The sequence below is a fragment of the Argentina anserina genome, chromosome 3 (assembly GCF_933775445.1).
Source record: "Argentina anserina chromosome 3, drPotAnse1.1, whole genome shotgun sequence".
Lineage (NCBI taxonomy): Eukaryota > Viridiplantae > Streptophyta > Magnoliopsida > Rosales > Rosaceae > Argentina > Argentina anserina.
The window spans coordinates 1,178,391-1,193,150 of NC_065874.1; the positions used below are offsets into that span (position 1 = coordinate 1,178,391).

Below are 14,760 nucleotides of genomic sequence, written 5' to 3' on the forward strand. Positions count from 1 at the left end.
TGAAGTTTTTTCCACTGCTTTTATATATCAAGGCCTGAATCCATGTATCAGCCTTCTATAAGTGGCTACAGGGGGCTTAAGTCCCAGCTTTAACATCTCATCATGAATTTTCATGGCCTTTCGCAGCTCCTTTACTTGACAAAGCCCACGAATCATGATCGTAAAGCTTTCACTGCTCATCAAGTTGCGGCTTCTCATGTAATCGAACACTCTCACTGCTTCTTCAACTCTCCTTGCTGCAAAAAGCCCGCCAAGAAGTACATTGTAAGTTGTCGCATCCAAACTGCCGTTCAGCTTTTCCATCTTACTGTGCAGTGCCGTAGCTGAATTAATCCGTCTTGTGGAGCAGTAATGCCGTACTAGTGAGGAACAAGAAGTCAGATCCGGTAGTAGTCCTTTGTCTAGAACTGAGTTCAACACATCTTCTGCTTCTCTCCATCTACGCCTGCCGCAAAGAAATGATATAAATCCAGACAACTCTGATGCACAGGGACTAAACCCTCTTCTTATAACATCCATTAACAACTCGAAACCCTCCTCAAATTGCACTTTCTTGCAAAGAACATTAGCAAATGCATTATAACTATTATCGTCCACCACAATACCCCTCTCACAAATCAGCCGATACACCCAAATAGCTTCCACTATTCTCATTTCTGTAGTCAGTGACTGCAGCATACATCCATAAGTAGCAATTTGCAGTTCAATTTTCTCCTCACATGCTTTCTTAAAAAACATTTCGGCTGCATAAATTTTGTTCAAATCACAAAGCTTTTTAACAATCGAATTATAATCCGTTACAGGACTCTTCGAAAGCAACTTCTTCTCTAGCATAATCCGCATTACTCTTTCAACCACTTCCACATTCCCATGTTTACATGCTCCATCGAGAACAGAACTATAAGTACTAAAACCAGGGTCCAATTTCCCAACACTCATTTTATCCAAGTAGCAAAATGCAGCTTCAAAATTCCCACTTTTGCTATAACCATCCACAAGAAGACTATAAAACATAGAATCACAAACACCAGAATCCAAAAGCTTAACTATTCTTTCAAATTTCCCATCTTTACAAAGAAATTGAGCAACCAGAGACCATGTAAACTGGTTTGATATAATCCCATTTCTGATCATAGCCCCATAGAAACCCCAACCCAATCTAGTCTCATTTTCTAGCCTCATTGTATTAAGCAATGCATTGCAGGCTAAAACTGTAGGCACACAACCAAGAACACTCATTTCTCTATAAACTTCTAAGCATTCTTTAACCAAACCCTTTTTTGCATAGCAACCAAGCACAAAACTTAACACATTGGATAGAGAATCTGTACCTGTAACCTGAACCATGGACTGTACAACCTTGGAAACATGATGTGTCTGGATTAGTGTATCCAAGATGGGTTTGACGGGTCGGGTGAGGCCAGACCCGAGTGAGAGCTGGATGATTTGGCAGTGGGACTTGAGGTCTGGTTCGAAACGTAAATGGAACTTGGCCCAGTTGAAGAAATCCAAAGAGAGTTGCGGGTTTTGCTGGGTTTTGTGGAGGATTTGGAGAAAGAGAGGAGGGTTTAGTTTGGGGAGGTTGAGGTTTTGGAGGAGTGGAACCCAGTTGCGTCTCTGTAAGAGGATCGAAGATATTTGGGAGGCTAAGTGAGCTTGTTTGAGTTGGGTTCTCCAAGTTAGAGAAGTACTGGAAGTTGTGGAATAAGCTTTGTGGAGAAGAAGAGGAAGCATTTGGTGTTTGAAGTGGCAGCTCTGTTCTGCTGCTATTGTTTTTTGGTGCAAAAGAGTTGGGAAGAAAGAACATTTGGGCTCTGAGCTTTAAAAGTAACACTTTTGGGTTGGGTTGGAGTTGAGTACAATGTAAGCCCAGGCCTGAATTATGAACCTTTTCTTCAACAGCTGCCCATGCTGCAGAACAGAGGTGAAGAACAGTTTTACATGAGACTAAGTAGTATTAATTCAGAGAGTGACAACACTTGAGCCCACTCTAATATATGCTTTCAATGCGATCCAACAGTTTGCTAGATGATTTTATGGTTTTCGCGATTTTTATTATATGCGTGAAGATAATGTGTTTGATGAATTGTCTCAATGAAGTTACGGTAATTCTTAAAATAAGAAGATAACTATGTCTTGTTCCATACACTTTTTTTCATTTTGGGCACTTGGCATTGTTCCAAACACAATCAGATAAATTCAAGTAACATTGATTGAAATCATGTTTACTTGATATGTTTTGATTTTATTGTTAGGGTATGAGACAAGATGTTCCATGAGTTTGTTCAAAGAAAATGTGACATTTCATTCAGACAAGGAAAGCGAGCTACAGGATGGTCTGACTTCAATTCGCCCAAATGCACATATGTGCACTTTTGAGTAAGATAGCAAAACACACATACCAGCAAGAGATAGAGAAAAAGCTCGTCTGAGCCTTTCATGATATGAGGAAAATGATGCAGACCCACATAATCCCAACTCCATTATTAGCAGAAGAGACTCAACAAGGTACTTTCTACCTCTTATATTTAGCCAATGAAGCCAAAATATTTAGGCACATTTGCTGATAAACAAGCAAATAGCTACTTTTTGATCACCAATAATCTTATTGTTAGCTATTCTTTGTTTCATAGTCACTCCCTTAATTATAATCTCCTCCATTCCATTGGTGGTGGCCTCCCTATCACTTCCTGACCTAGCATGTGAATTCATCCAAGTCAATGTTTCAAGGTTTTAATCAAATCTAACATTGTTCATTATTAAACTTCTTGCTTGATTTTCCACATGAGTGTTTTTTACTTTCCAAGTCGTTTCTGGTATACTGAAACACCAGAGAGACAGTATTGTTTATCATATTCATTGCAGGCTTGTACCATATCCTTTCTTCTTTATTGGTTATGGTGTTTAAGCATGTTGGTCATGTTTATTACCAAGAAAGCAACCTCTAATTGGGGAAAAACTTACACCATTTCCACTAAATAATCTTGTCTAATGTGATGTACTGTGTCATTTCTCAAGAAAACAAATGAAACCGACAGAAAAAGAATCCCTAAGTAGTGTGGGAAAGATACTAATGGAGAAATCTTAAGCTTTTTAGGGCGCTTTCTCTTGTTTTATTGATCAAAGTAGATTTCAGGATTTTCAGCTCCCTTTTTATCCTTCTTGCTCTTTTGACATCGATTTGGTCCGAGAATACTTTTTGCTATTCGATTTGGTACCAATTTTACAGAGAAGAAAGCTCTAGTATTCTACAGTGCTCCGGAGCATAGTTACCCATGGTAGAAGTAAAAGGACAGTAGAGGCCTACTGCATAATAGCTGCATTTACCGACAGCCAAATCCAGTTGTGTTAGATCTATGAGCTTTCGATTATTGAATGATCAATCACATTCCATCATGTTCATATATGTAGCACATGGTCCCACATTAATTTTTCATTCTCCCAATTGCCAAACACCATTGGATAGCAGCCTGGCATGTGCATTCTCTTCTAGTTTTTCTCTCAAGTTAAATAAGTTGTGGTCATTTTTGGGGGCTTCAGCCTTTGTCATTCATAAGTCATATGCAATGATTAAGGAGACAAGCAAATGTGAATACTTTGGTTTCCTGTTATAGCCTTTTCTCCAAGTCATTTTCAAATTGTGACCATCATTTATTAATGCACCGCTCTTCTTCGTCCTGAGAAGATCGTGCTGAAGGAAGCTCCAAATCTCAGACTAATTGTCTGCGTCCAAAATGGAAAGAAGAGCATCTTCTCCGATGGCAGCTGGTCTTCTTTACATTGCAGTTTTCATGGCTGCAGCTTATTGTTCTTCAGCCGCACCATCAACTTCTTTCGAAGACAATTTCGAGATAATGTGGTCTGAAGAGCATTTCAAAACCTCTGCAGATGGGGAGATCTGGTACCTCTCGCTCGACAACAATACAGGTAAGAAGGACTGAAACTTTGAATGTATCATTTCTGGAAATTAGTGTTGTCATTTTCACTGCTGAATCAAGTAGCTCTTATTGAATAGGTTGCGGCTTCCAAACGAAGCAGAGTTACAGATTTGGTTGGTTCAGCATGAAGCTCAAGTTGGTTGGTGGTGACTCTGCTGGTGTAGTGACAGCTTATTATGTAAGTCTCATATTTTTTTAACTTCATTTATGGAAGTAAATCATACTCCTATGTCAGTGTTTGTACAATTTTGAACTTGCTTGTTAAAGTTTTTATGGTATAAAATTTAAGTCTTTGAAACTGTTAAAAATGGTTGCTGCAGATGTGTACAGAAAATGGAGCAGGGCCAACAAGAGATGAGCTCGATTTTGAGTTCTTGGGGAATAGGACTGGGCAGCCATATTTGATTCAGACAAATGTTTACAAGAATGGAACTGGGAACCGTGAGATGAGGCATAGCCTTTGGTTTGACCCTACTGAGGATTATCATACCTATTCAATTCTTTGGAACAATCATCAGATTCTGTAAGTCTCTCTTGCCCTTAGGAAGCTTCTCTTTTATAATGAGTGATCCGTCTATATCATCCAGATATGTGTCACATGTTGCTAGTCCCAAAGAGATGTAATGTGTCTGTCACAGTCACATGCTCCTGGTTTTGTGGTTCTGCAACTTCTACTATGTATCAGTACCATAAATCTATGAACTGTAGGCTCTTATTTTGCATACTGATGAAAACATATAGTACATTTCTATAAGTACACTTGTGCATTTTATTGAGCATCTTGCTTCATAACCTTAGGAAAGTAGCAAAGATATAGTACGCGAAATGTAGAATTAACACAGCCGTGTATTGGATTTGCCCTACAGTTTTTTTGTGGACAAAGTTCCTATAAGGGTGTTTAAGAACAATGGTGAAGCAAACAACTTCTTCCCCAACGAGAAGCCCATGTATTTGTTCTCGAGCATATGGAACGCCGATGAATGGGCGACGAGAGGTGGACTTGAGAAGACAGACTGGAAAAAATCACCATTTGTATCTTCCTACAAGGACTTCAATGTTGATGCGTGCCAGTGGGAAGATCCATACCCCAAATGTGTGTCCACTACAACAGAGAGCTGGTGGGATCAATATGATGCTTGGCACCTTTCAGATTCTCAGAAGAAGGACTTTGCTTGGGTGCAAAGAAACCTTGTTATTTATGATTATTGCCAGGATTCGGAGAGGTTCCCAACATTGCCAGTTGAGTGTTCATTGAGTCCATGGGAATGATGTTGTGGTAGAGTTTCGAGTATGGGGATAGACTAAGATGTGTATATGTATGCCATTTTTTGTTTTGTTTATGGTATCTCTTATTAATTTATTAAATTGATTTTGTTCAATAAAAACACTAATCTCTCCTCAGTTTTGTCAGATGCTTCAAAGTTTATAGGAGAGCAAGTTTAAACTCTATAAAGAAATTCACAAAACGGTTGAAACACAATCGTGATCGAAATATAAGTATAAAAAAAAACTTAAGTAATTTGCACTATCCTCCACCACCATTATGGTCGTGAAAAGCTGTGTTTGAAGCCTTTTTCAAGCATCATTCATATATCATTTAGGTGGACGATGTCAATAGGCACTTCTATAAGTTATTAGTCGTGTATATTTTAGTTGTTTTTATTTTTTTCCGAACTTGACAAAGTTGGCTCATTCCATCCGGATCTCTACCACAATTCAAACTCGATGAAATGAAATCTTGATAACACAAGATATCCTCGTCCAGAATTTAAAAGAGTGACGGGGTGCGTAATTAGCCTAATCAAGTTTCATCATTCATGTGTCTAAATATGATTTTTGAATTATATCTTATATATAAAAAGGAAATTAAAATGTCGGCACAAATTGTTATTTACCGCAATAAGGAGGGTATTTAGTCAAATAAAACCACGGAGACCTTTTATCAGATCGCCAAAGCCTCAAAACGGTGAGTTGAACCGCCCCAGTAGACGACTCCCAAAATCCCCAAATTGTCAAATTAGGGTTTCTTTCTTCAGTTTCAAAATTCCAATCCGAAGGCCAACAACAAACAATGGTGTGCGAAAAGTGTAAGTACCCTCGTATTTCATGATCGTATTCTCTGCAAAGTTGTTGTCTTTTTCTCGAAAAAATTAGAGATTGAATTCCGATAATGATGTTCTTGATTTTCCTATCGATATTGTGATTCGATTTAATCAGTGATTAATTGAATAGGCGAGAAGAAGCTTGCGAAGGTTATAGTGCCGGACAAGTGGAAGGAGGGTGCCAGTAACACCACCGAAGGCGGCGGCCGGAAAATCAACGAGAATAAGCTTTTATCCAAGAAGAAAAGGTTCCCTTTTTACCTTCTATTACTTTAATTCGATTTGGTTTCTTTGCTTAAATACTAGAACTAGAATTATTGGGAAATTGATCAATAACAGGTAGTCTCTTGCTTTGTGTTTGCAACTGTAGAGCTTTAAGATAATAGATTGTTGTGTGGTTTGATTGAACTCTGTTTCGATCGAATTGCTATCAGTGATTTTGGTTCTTTTGGTTTTCGGTTTGTCACCAAGTTTGTATTGCTGGAATGTAGGCTGCAATCAGAGTTCTTATAGTAGAGTATATTATATGTTACATTGTTGTGAAGTTTTTATTAGGTTTGTAAAGTAGACCTCCGATCAAGTTCTTAGACTAGCTAATACAGAGAGTTATGAGTAACATATAGATGCTATATGCCAAATTGCCAACTGGGTTGTGAGATTTAAAGTATTTGCAAGTGTAGTAGAATGTTTTTGCTATATCGATCGAGTTCTTAGGCTAGTTTTACAGAGAAGATTGAATAACAGATAGGTGTTATATGCTGGGTAGGTTATGAGATTGAGGTATTTTGCATATTGTGTGGAGGACAAAGGCTGCTTTCACAAAGATACATAAGCATAGTAGCTAACAAGCTAAGTCATTTAGTGGGTTATGTCTCTGATCAGTTGATGAGGTTTATCATTTCTTATACGTGTGTGTAGTTAACGATTTAAGCTATCCATTATGACTATTCTTTGCAATGCATATTGTTTATTTAGTGTGTATTATTGATACATTACTAATCTTTTTTGTAACTGGATATAATGCTTTTAGGTGGAGTCCGTATGGAACTACTGGAAATACCAAGTGCATTATTTGCAAGCAGCAAGTACACCAAGAAGGAAAATACTGTCACACCTGTGCTTACTCAAAAGGTAGTTGTTTTGTTTCCTAATCTAGTTGGCTTTGGTTTTTCAGATTTGAGTAATGCAGGAAAGCCTGATCTATGTGATTTGTTTTGTGCAGGAGTTTGTGCAATGTGCGGTAAACAAGTACTCGACACCAAGGTTTATAAACAAAGCAATGTATAATACAAACAATATGTTGGTTGACTCTGTATGCACCATGATTCATAGCCGAGTTGTCTATTTGATATGGCACTGGCATATGTTATTCAGAATTTAATGTAACCATCAGTTATGACATGTACCGTGTTGAAACATGAAAGTAATCTTTGACCATTTAGATTGAAAGTAATCTTTGATCATTGATATCAACTAAATGCTATGTTAAGGTCTATGAATATATGTAATATTAAAGTTTGCTATGGTTTATCGCATGTGCGATCATGCCTGACCATTGGCCAATTTTAGATGAAGACAACATCTACAAGTAACAAGTGTGTTGAGAGAAAAGGTGTTTGAAGTGTTGCTAGATTTTGGTGACTCTTGTTAGATTTGTAGTGTTGTTAGATTTGGGTGACTTGTAACAATGTCTAGCAACGTTGCTAGAATTTGATGGCTTAATGGCAATCCAACGTATAAATTCCATTATTGTGGCTATAAGTTTAGGTCCATGGCTTCGGTCTGAGTAATGTAGTTTAGGTTCAGGATATTTGAGAAGAGCGACAGGGTCTCATACACGCATGAGCTATAACGTTACCAAATAGGGCATCATGAGAAAACAGGTAGCCAAACATCCCAGAGACGCTGAAGGCAAAAACTCCGGGGAGATGTTTCCTCAGTGGCATTGTAATCAACCAAAACGTTTTGCCCGACCTTTACCAGAAGAAAAGAGCTATACAAATGTTTGTGGATTCTGATGGTAAATGCAATATTGTTGTTTGAGATTTCTGTTTCGAGATGGTTTAACACCATGGATCATCCGATACAACAAAGTTGGTTCAGAGGTTTGATCCGGCATGAATATCCGTTTAAGGTATGGAAACTTGAGAAGGGCGACAGCGACTTATCTAAAGTCTAAACTTATCTTTTAAAATTGCAACAAGGCCAATCTAAGACTTGAGCCCCATCAAAGTAAAACTGGGGAGAGCTTAGGCATTCCGACCACTCCAGCACTAATTTGCGAGAGCTTCGATGACAAAAAGCAAAACCAAAGCATTGGTACCGGACAGCACAACAAGCATCCGAGACATAAGCTTAAAACAAAGCAAAACTCAAGTCAAGACCACACCAGCAAACTCCATAATCAAATCGAAACATCAACTTTCGCATCAAGCAATCAACTAAACAGAAATATAAGCCAAATCACTTTAACAGAAGATCCAAATTTATTATAAAAACCAGAGTACCATAGAAAATTAAACTTGTCCAAGAACCTCAACATGGAGGCAGATACCAGACATGAAACTAAAATACTTTGCCTCAGCAAGGAAGCAATTAAAGTACCATCAAAGTAAAAACATTGAAATCATGAAAATCAAGGATCATCACTGCTGCTGCTGCTTTGAAACCATCAGCACACTTCAGAAACCACCACGAAGACGGAGGACAAGGTGAAGGGTAGACTCCTTCTGGATATTGTAGTCCGCAAGGGTACGTCCATCCTCAAGCTGCTTACCGGCAAAGATCAGACGCTGCTGGTCTGGGGGGATACCCTCCTTATCCTGGATCTTGGCCTTCACATTGTCAATGGTGTCAGAGCTCTCAACCTCCAAGGTGATGGTCTTGCCGGTAAGGGTCTTGACAAAGATTTGCATACCACCACGGAGACGAAGCACCAAGTGGAGGGTGGATTCCTTCTGGATGTTGTAGTCTGCCAGGGTACGGCCATCCTCAAGCTGCTTTCCGGCAAAGATAAGCCTCTGCTGGTCTGGTGGAATTCCCTCCTTGTCCTGGATCTTGGCCTTGACATTGTCGATGGTGTCAGAAGACTCCACCTCCAAGGTGATGGTCTTGCCAGTCAAGGTCTTGACAAAGATCTGCATACCACCACGGAGACGGAGCACCAAGTGGAGGGTGGACTCCTTCTGGATGTTGTAGTCTGCCAGGGTACGGCCATCCTCAAGCTGCTTGCCGGCAAAGATAAGCCTCTGCTGGTCTGGTGGGATTCCCTCCTTATCTTGGATCTTGGCCTTGACATTGTCGATGGTGTCAGAAGACTCCACCTCCAAGGTGATGGTCTTGCCGGTCAAGGTCTTGACAAAGATCTGCATACCACCACGGAGACGGAGCACCAAGTGGAGGGTGGATTCCTTCTGGATGTTGTAGTCTGCCAGGGTGCGGCCATCCTCAAGCTGCTTGCCGGCAAAGATAAGCCTCTGCTGGTCTGGTGGGATTCCCTCCTTATCCTGGATCTTGGCCTTCACATTGTCAATGGTGTCAGAGCTCTCCACCTCCAAGGTGATGGTCTTTCCGGTCAAGGTCTTGACAAAGATCTGCATACCACCACGCAGACGAAGCACCAAATGGAGGGTGGACTCCTTCTGAATGTTGTAGTCAGCAAGAGTTCGGCCATCCTCAAGCTGCTTGCCGGCAAAGATCAGACGCTGCTGGTCTGGGGGAATTCCCTCCTTATCCTGGATCTTGGCCTTCACATTGTCAATGGTGTCAGAAGACTCCACCTCCAAAGTGATGGTCTTGCCAGTGAGAGTTTTCACGAAAATTTGCATCTGCAAGATACATCATAACATAAGACATCCATTCCATAATCGAAATTCATAAACAATAACCTACGTGCATATATCTACATCATACGAGCCTAAATATCATAGAAGACAACATCACCGTCAAACAAAAATTTAATTCAAGTATAAAGAGCTTCTCTTTCTTTATTATAGAAGAACAATAAAATCCTAATTCATACCAAACCAACTGATTACAACATCACTAGGTCAAATCTAGAGCAAAATTTTACTGAACTTTTAGAAACAAACTTTAAATCCATCAAAATCAGATACAGAAAAAGCTTCCAAAATTTCTACGTCAACTCAAGATCAAAATTTTACTTAAATGACCAAATAACATGAAGATCTATCCAAATATAAAATCCTGCAACTCATAATTCAACATAGAGTCAACGGTAAACCTAATACAGATTTCAATATGATCCAATCGATTAATCACAAGATCCACCAACGCTGTTCATCAATTCATCAAACAATTACAAGTTCCAACAGATCTATACAACAGATCTATACAACCGATCACAAATCTATAGCAACAAACTCAACAAAAAACCCTAAATCGAATCAAATCCATCAAGATTTCAACAATTTCTGTCCAAACCCTAACATGCATAAAATTCACATATACAATTCACAGATCTATGAAATCAAAACCGAAATCAAATCAAAGACGAAGGAGAGGCGACGTTACCTTGAGAAAGGTTGTTGAAGAATTCGAGAGGATTAAACGAGACAAGTCTAGGTACGAAGAACAAGAGGAGGCGAGGGCTTGTTTATATAGGAGAAGAGAAGGGAGAGTCCGTCACGCAAACGACGAGTCGTGACAAGGAGGAGCCAATGATTTGGGGACGCGTGTATGGCGGGGATGAGGGTGACCCGGGTTAGACGGCAAGGTTTGGTATCTAGTCGTTTTCGGGGAGATAATATCAAGGTGTGGAGAGGAAAAAGATGGCCACATATGAGTCATATCATTGCGTTAGTGGGTGGATAACGGGGCCCTTACGGCGTCTACATTTCTTTTTTCTTTAGAATTTTTATTTTATATTTTCTTTTTCTTATTTTAGTTCTTGAGTTTGGTTTGTATTGTTATTTTATGTATATATGGAGGTTCACCTCATATTTGCTAAGGCACAACAGAGTCAATCAAATTTTTTTATATTTAACTCAAATTATGGTTCATATTATGTCACATCATTAATTTTAATAACAAGTGAATATTCATAGATTGGATGGAATAATTTTCGATGTATATAAGCTATGAACATTACTCGCTATTTGCCAAATCAAGGGACCTGGTTTTGGATTGGAGAATAGAAAAATGAAAATGAAAGACATATTTCGACGTGTAACAATATGAACAATATGTTAATTTGGACGTCAATGACATTGTTTTCGATACTATTTTCTCAAACAATGAGCACAAATATTTAAAAAAAAAATAGCAAACACAGAAGGGCGGATTATATATTTCAAGTGGGCTGTTATATAAAAGAAGTTTTGTAATGTGACTAGGTCTTTAGCCAATGGCAATACTTAAACGATTATCGTCTAAATTGTAGTATTGGTTATTCTCGATCCAAGTTGGTTGGCTTGGTTCAGGTTGCGTACTTTTGTATACAATAAGATAAACGTAAGAAAAGTAATATTAGGCCTCTACAGCCCTGCCCGACATGGTGCCATCTAAACGACTCGTCGTTGTCCTTCTCATCTCATTCTGCTTGTAGTTTGGCTTTATCAAACCCTAGCAATTACAAATGGAGAAGTATATCTACAGAAATATGCCGGAAACCCTCAGAAAAGGAAAGGAGGCATAACGACGAATATAGTAGAAACAGGGTAAATTAATCTATGTACTGTCTTTTCTTCTTTGACCTTAAGATTCATCTTTTGATTCTTTTGTTTTTGGTTATTGTTCGATCATCTGACTCAGGTATTCATTCAGTTCACTAGTTTCTGAATTCTACTACTGTTCGTTCACTAGTAAGGTATAACAATCCCTGTACGTACCAGCGTCAAAAACCGAAGCTCCGTGCGTGCTTGAGATCCACCGGAATAACATCATGAATAAGAATAAGCGATGTTTGGCATTTGAGGTCCCTCCGGATAAGTTCGTATGTTTTACAGAGTATACATTCATCTTCACATCTTTCATGCTATCATTTTTTGTCCATTGATATTTTGATTCCTTTGTCTTTTGATCTCTGCGTGCTTTCAATTTGTAGAGTCTATGATGCATATTGTACGTTCACTGCTAGCTAAGAACAAATCATTTGTTCGTTTTAGGTCTAATAAGCAGCATTGTAGGAACAACAAGAGTAGCTCATCAGTATCAGAATGGGCAAGTCTTCCTGACCATATTCTCTATCTCATTCTGGATAAGTTGCTGGAGGTCGTTGATCATGTTCGTTTGGTTGTCGTCTGCAAGCAATGGCAGTCTGTTTCGGAAGAGTATAACCTCGCAACCCAGCGCTGGTGTAAAGTACTTCCCATGCTCATGGTGCCCTTTCTTAGCCGAACAAAGCGAATGGTATATAGCGTTCCTGAAGGAAAACACTACACAAATGTTCAACTACCAGTGCCGTATGATAGGAGGTGCAGCAGCTCAAGCCATGATTGGTTGGCCACAACAGATGAAAATTTCGTCCTAACTCTTATGATCCTTTCAAGACTGTGCTGCCTATTATTTTGCCTCGCTTGGATTTCATCCCCTCCTATTACGAGTATCACCCAATTGAGTAGTAAAGGTTATCTTGTCCGGCAACCCTTGTTTGAATCCGGATAATTACGTGGTTGCGGCTATCTATGATCTTCGTTGCCGCCGGTTGGCTTTCATTAAGGCAGGACAGAAGAGTGGGACTTATATCACGGAGACTGGGGGTTCTTTGATGTAAATTTTTACAAGAATCATATCTACGCAGTTCAAAAGGGGGGAAATTTTGTGTCACTGGATGTCAAGAGCAGTAATGACCCTTCACGGCCGCCAAAATTAAGAAATCAGGTACTTGGACCACCTCGTACAACTATATATAACAACTATTCGTATCATAATTGGTACAGCGCAGATATGGCATATCTTGTTGAATCAACCAGTGGAGATTTGCTGCATGTTCGAAGGTTTGCTAGACCGGTACCAAGAAAATACGATGATATGTTTACTAAATGTTTCGTGGTGTACAAGTTGGTATTCAACGAGGATGATGGATCCATCGTGAAGCAGATTGAGGTAGAAGGCATCGGAGATGATGCTTTGTTTTTGGGAGATAATCATTCATTCTCCATTTCAGCTTCGCCATTTCATAATTGCAAACCCAACTCCATTTACTACACTAATGATACCTTACACACTTTTTCACCAGGTATGGGTATCTTCAATTTAGCAGACAGATCTACCAGACAACACTACCCTCTAAATCCCAGAGCGATGTACATCCCCCGAGCAATATGGATTGTTCCCCAGTTCAAGGGTCTTTGCTGCCAGCATAGGTGAAGAGCACAATTGTTGTTTGGCTCGGTCAGGAATCCCTTTTTTTTGTAATCGATAAAATGGAATCGAAAAATAAACAGTTTGAGAAGATCAAGTCATGTATATATAGCATCTAAATATCAGTCTTTGTTATTCCCAATCTAAGGCTCTAAGCAACAAAAAATAAAAAGAATTTCATGTTGACTACTTGTATACAAAAGAAATTCAAAGACAAGAACGACATGTTAATTCTATTCTTCTAAGATCCACCGGTAACGCTCCCATTGAAAATTTCAATAGTATCACCCTGCCCGACATGGTGCCATCTAAACGACTTGTCATCGTCCATCACATTCTGCTTATAGATGAAGAAGTAACTCTCTTGCGGCAGATGGAAATGTAACCTCTGGTGCAACTTCTGCAGCTCCTTCCTCAGCTCCCCTACATTATCCGATGCATTCACCTCCACCGGAATCTTTTTAGTGCCGCATTTGGGCAGGACCATCAGCTTCAATTTGCTTTTTGACCCGGGGGACACCGCCATTGCGCCGGCAGCTGAAGCTGTAGGGGATGGCCTCAAGCTCACCTCGATCTCTGCATTGTCGGAAATCTCACATTCACGCAATGATCGGTGATCCTGTAATTCGTTACCAGAGCAATGCAGCACCAAACGGCTGAGAGGAATAGGCTCCACGCCTTGAATCTTCTCCTTCAACTTGGACACAGTGTCGTTCAGGTCCATTTCTACGGGGACATGCATTTTGGACGTTGGCGTCTTCACGTTGAGCTGTACCTTCTTCGGCGGGGATAAGTCTTCCATCTTGGCATTGCTAGTTTGTTTATCGGATTCGGAGTTGATAATGAGCTGGATTTTGGATTGGTCTAGGATTTCACAGTAGTTAACGTCGTGTTCGTCGTGGAGGACCTTGCCATTCAAGACTAGGGTTTGCTGCGAAGCGGGTATTCCTTGGTATTTCTGAACCTTTTCTTTGATCTCCAGGACAGTGTCGAAGTAACCAACTTCAATGGAGAAGGAGGCCCTTCCTCTCTGAGGCTCAAATGTCACATCCATTTTGTTCTGAGGTCAATCATTCTGCTTATTCATGTATAATTTATATATTCAAAAAACAATTTCTGGATAACTGTATCCGATATTATCTTGCATATTCATGAGGGTTTAAATTCTGGATTGAGTGGATTCACACTTGGAAAAAATCAAAGAACGTTATCCGTCTTGGTCTTACGGAATTCCAGGCTGTATTATTTGATTATTGTTACCGTTGTGGATTTAGATTGTAACAAATAATTTCAAATTTATTGATAATTATGTTCTTCATTTATCTTTCTCCCCTTTTTAAATTAAGTTCAGAACGTGTGCCTAAATTTGACAATGCCATTATCTATACTTGTGTAGC

The 14,760-nt window shown here is 39.5% G+C and overlaps 5 protein-coding genes across 8 annotated transcripts; 2 read left to right on the forward strand and 3 right to left on the reverse strand.

The window, feature by feature from the left end:
* Positions 1 to 5: 5 nt before the first annotated feature.
* LOC126785791 (pentatricopeptide repeat-containing protein At4g21170) lies at positions 6 to 1,745 on the reverse strand. Of its 2 annotated transcripts, XM_050511436.1 has the most exons (2): positions 1,332 to 1,745; positions 6 to 1,211 (listed from the first exon to the last, which is right to left on the reverse strand). In XM_050511436.1, exons 1-2 carry the CDS (start codon positions 1,732 to 1,734, stop codon positions 28 to 30), a joined length of 1,587 nt encoding a protein of 528 aa, XP_050367393.1. In that variant the 5' UTR covers positions 1,735 to 1,745; the 3' UTR covers positions 6 to 27. The 2 variants fall into 2 exon arrangements, with proteins under 2 accessions (XP_050367393.1, XP_050367392.1); XM_050511435.1 differs by having other exon boundaries at positions 6 to 1,745.
* A 1,874-nt stretch (positions 1,746 to 3,619) lies between these two features.
* Positions 3,620 to 5,307, forward strand: LOC126785796 (probable xyloglucan endotransglucosylase/hydrolase protein 8). Its single transcript, XM_050511444.1, has 4 exons — positions 3,620 to 3,927; positions 4,016 to 4,116; positions 4,259 to 4,461; positions 4,805 to 5,307. The coding sequence occupies exons 1-4, from the start codon at positions 3,735 to 3,737 to the stop codon at positions 5,205 to 5,207; spliced, it is 900 nt and encodes a 299-aa protein (XP_050367401.1). The 5' UTR covers positions 3,620 to 3,734; the 3' UTR covers positions 5,208 to 5,307.
* Positions 5,308 to 5,886: 579 nt separating this feature from the next.
* LOC126785806 (uncharacterized) lies at positions 5,887 to 7,441 on the forward strand. The gene is made up of 4 exons (XM_050511460.1): positions 5,887 to 6,025; positions 6,171 to 6,288; positions 7,071 to 7,171; positions 7,263 to 7,441. The coding sequence occupies exons 1-4, from the start codon at positions 6,010 to 6,012 to the stop codon at positions 7,325 to 7,327; spliced, it is 300 nt and encodes a 99-aa protein (XP_050367417.1). The 5' UTR covers positions 5,887 to 6,009; the 3' UTR covers positions 7,328 to 7,441.
* A 1,066-nt stretch (positions 7,442 to 8,507) lies between these two features.
* On the reverse strand, positions 8,508 to 10,710 carry LOC126785792 (polyubiquitin). 3 transcript variants are annotated; one of them, XM_050511439.1, is made up of 3 exons: positions 10,574 to 10,710; positions 9,364 to 9,867; positions 8,508 to 8,907 (listed from the first exon to the last, which is right to left on the reverse strand). In XM_050511439.1, the coding sequence occupies exons 2-3, from the start codon at positions 9,865 to 9,867 to the stop codon at positions 8,722 to 8,724; spliced, it is 690 nt and encodes a 229-aa protein (XP_050367396.1). In that variant the 5' UTR covers positions 10,574 to 10,710; the 3' UTR covers positions 8,508 to 8,721. The 3 variants fall into 3 exon arrangements, with proteins under 3 accessions (XP_050367396.1, XP_050367395.1, XP_050367394.1); XM_050511438.1 differs by having other exon boundaries at positions 8,508 to 9,135; XM_050511437.1 differs by having other exon boundaries at positions 8,508 to 9,867.
* A 2,894-nt stretch (positions 10,711 to 13,604) lies between these two features.
* LOC126785798 (ubiquitin domain-containing protein 7SL RNA2-like) lies at positions 13,605 to 14,417 on the reverse strand. The gene has a single exon (XM_050511447.1). It carries the CDS (start codon positions 14,415 to 14,417, stop codon positions 13,605 to 13,607), a length of 813 nt encoding a protein of 270 aa, XP_050367404.1.
* Positions 14,418 to 14,760: the final 343 nt, after the last annotated feature.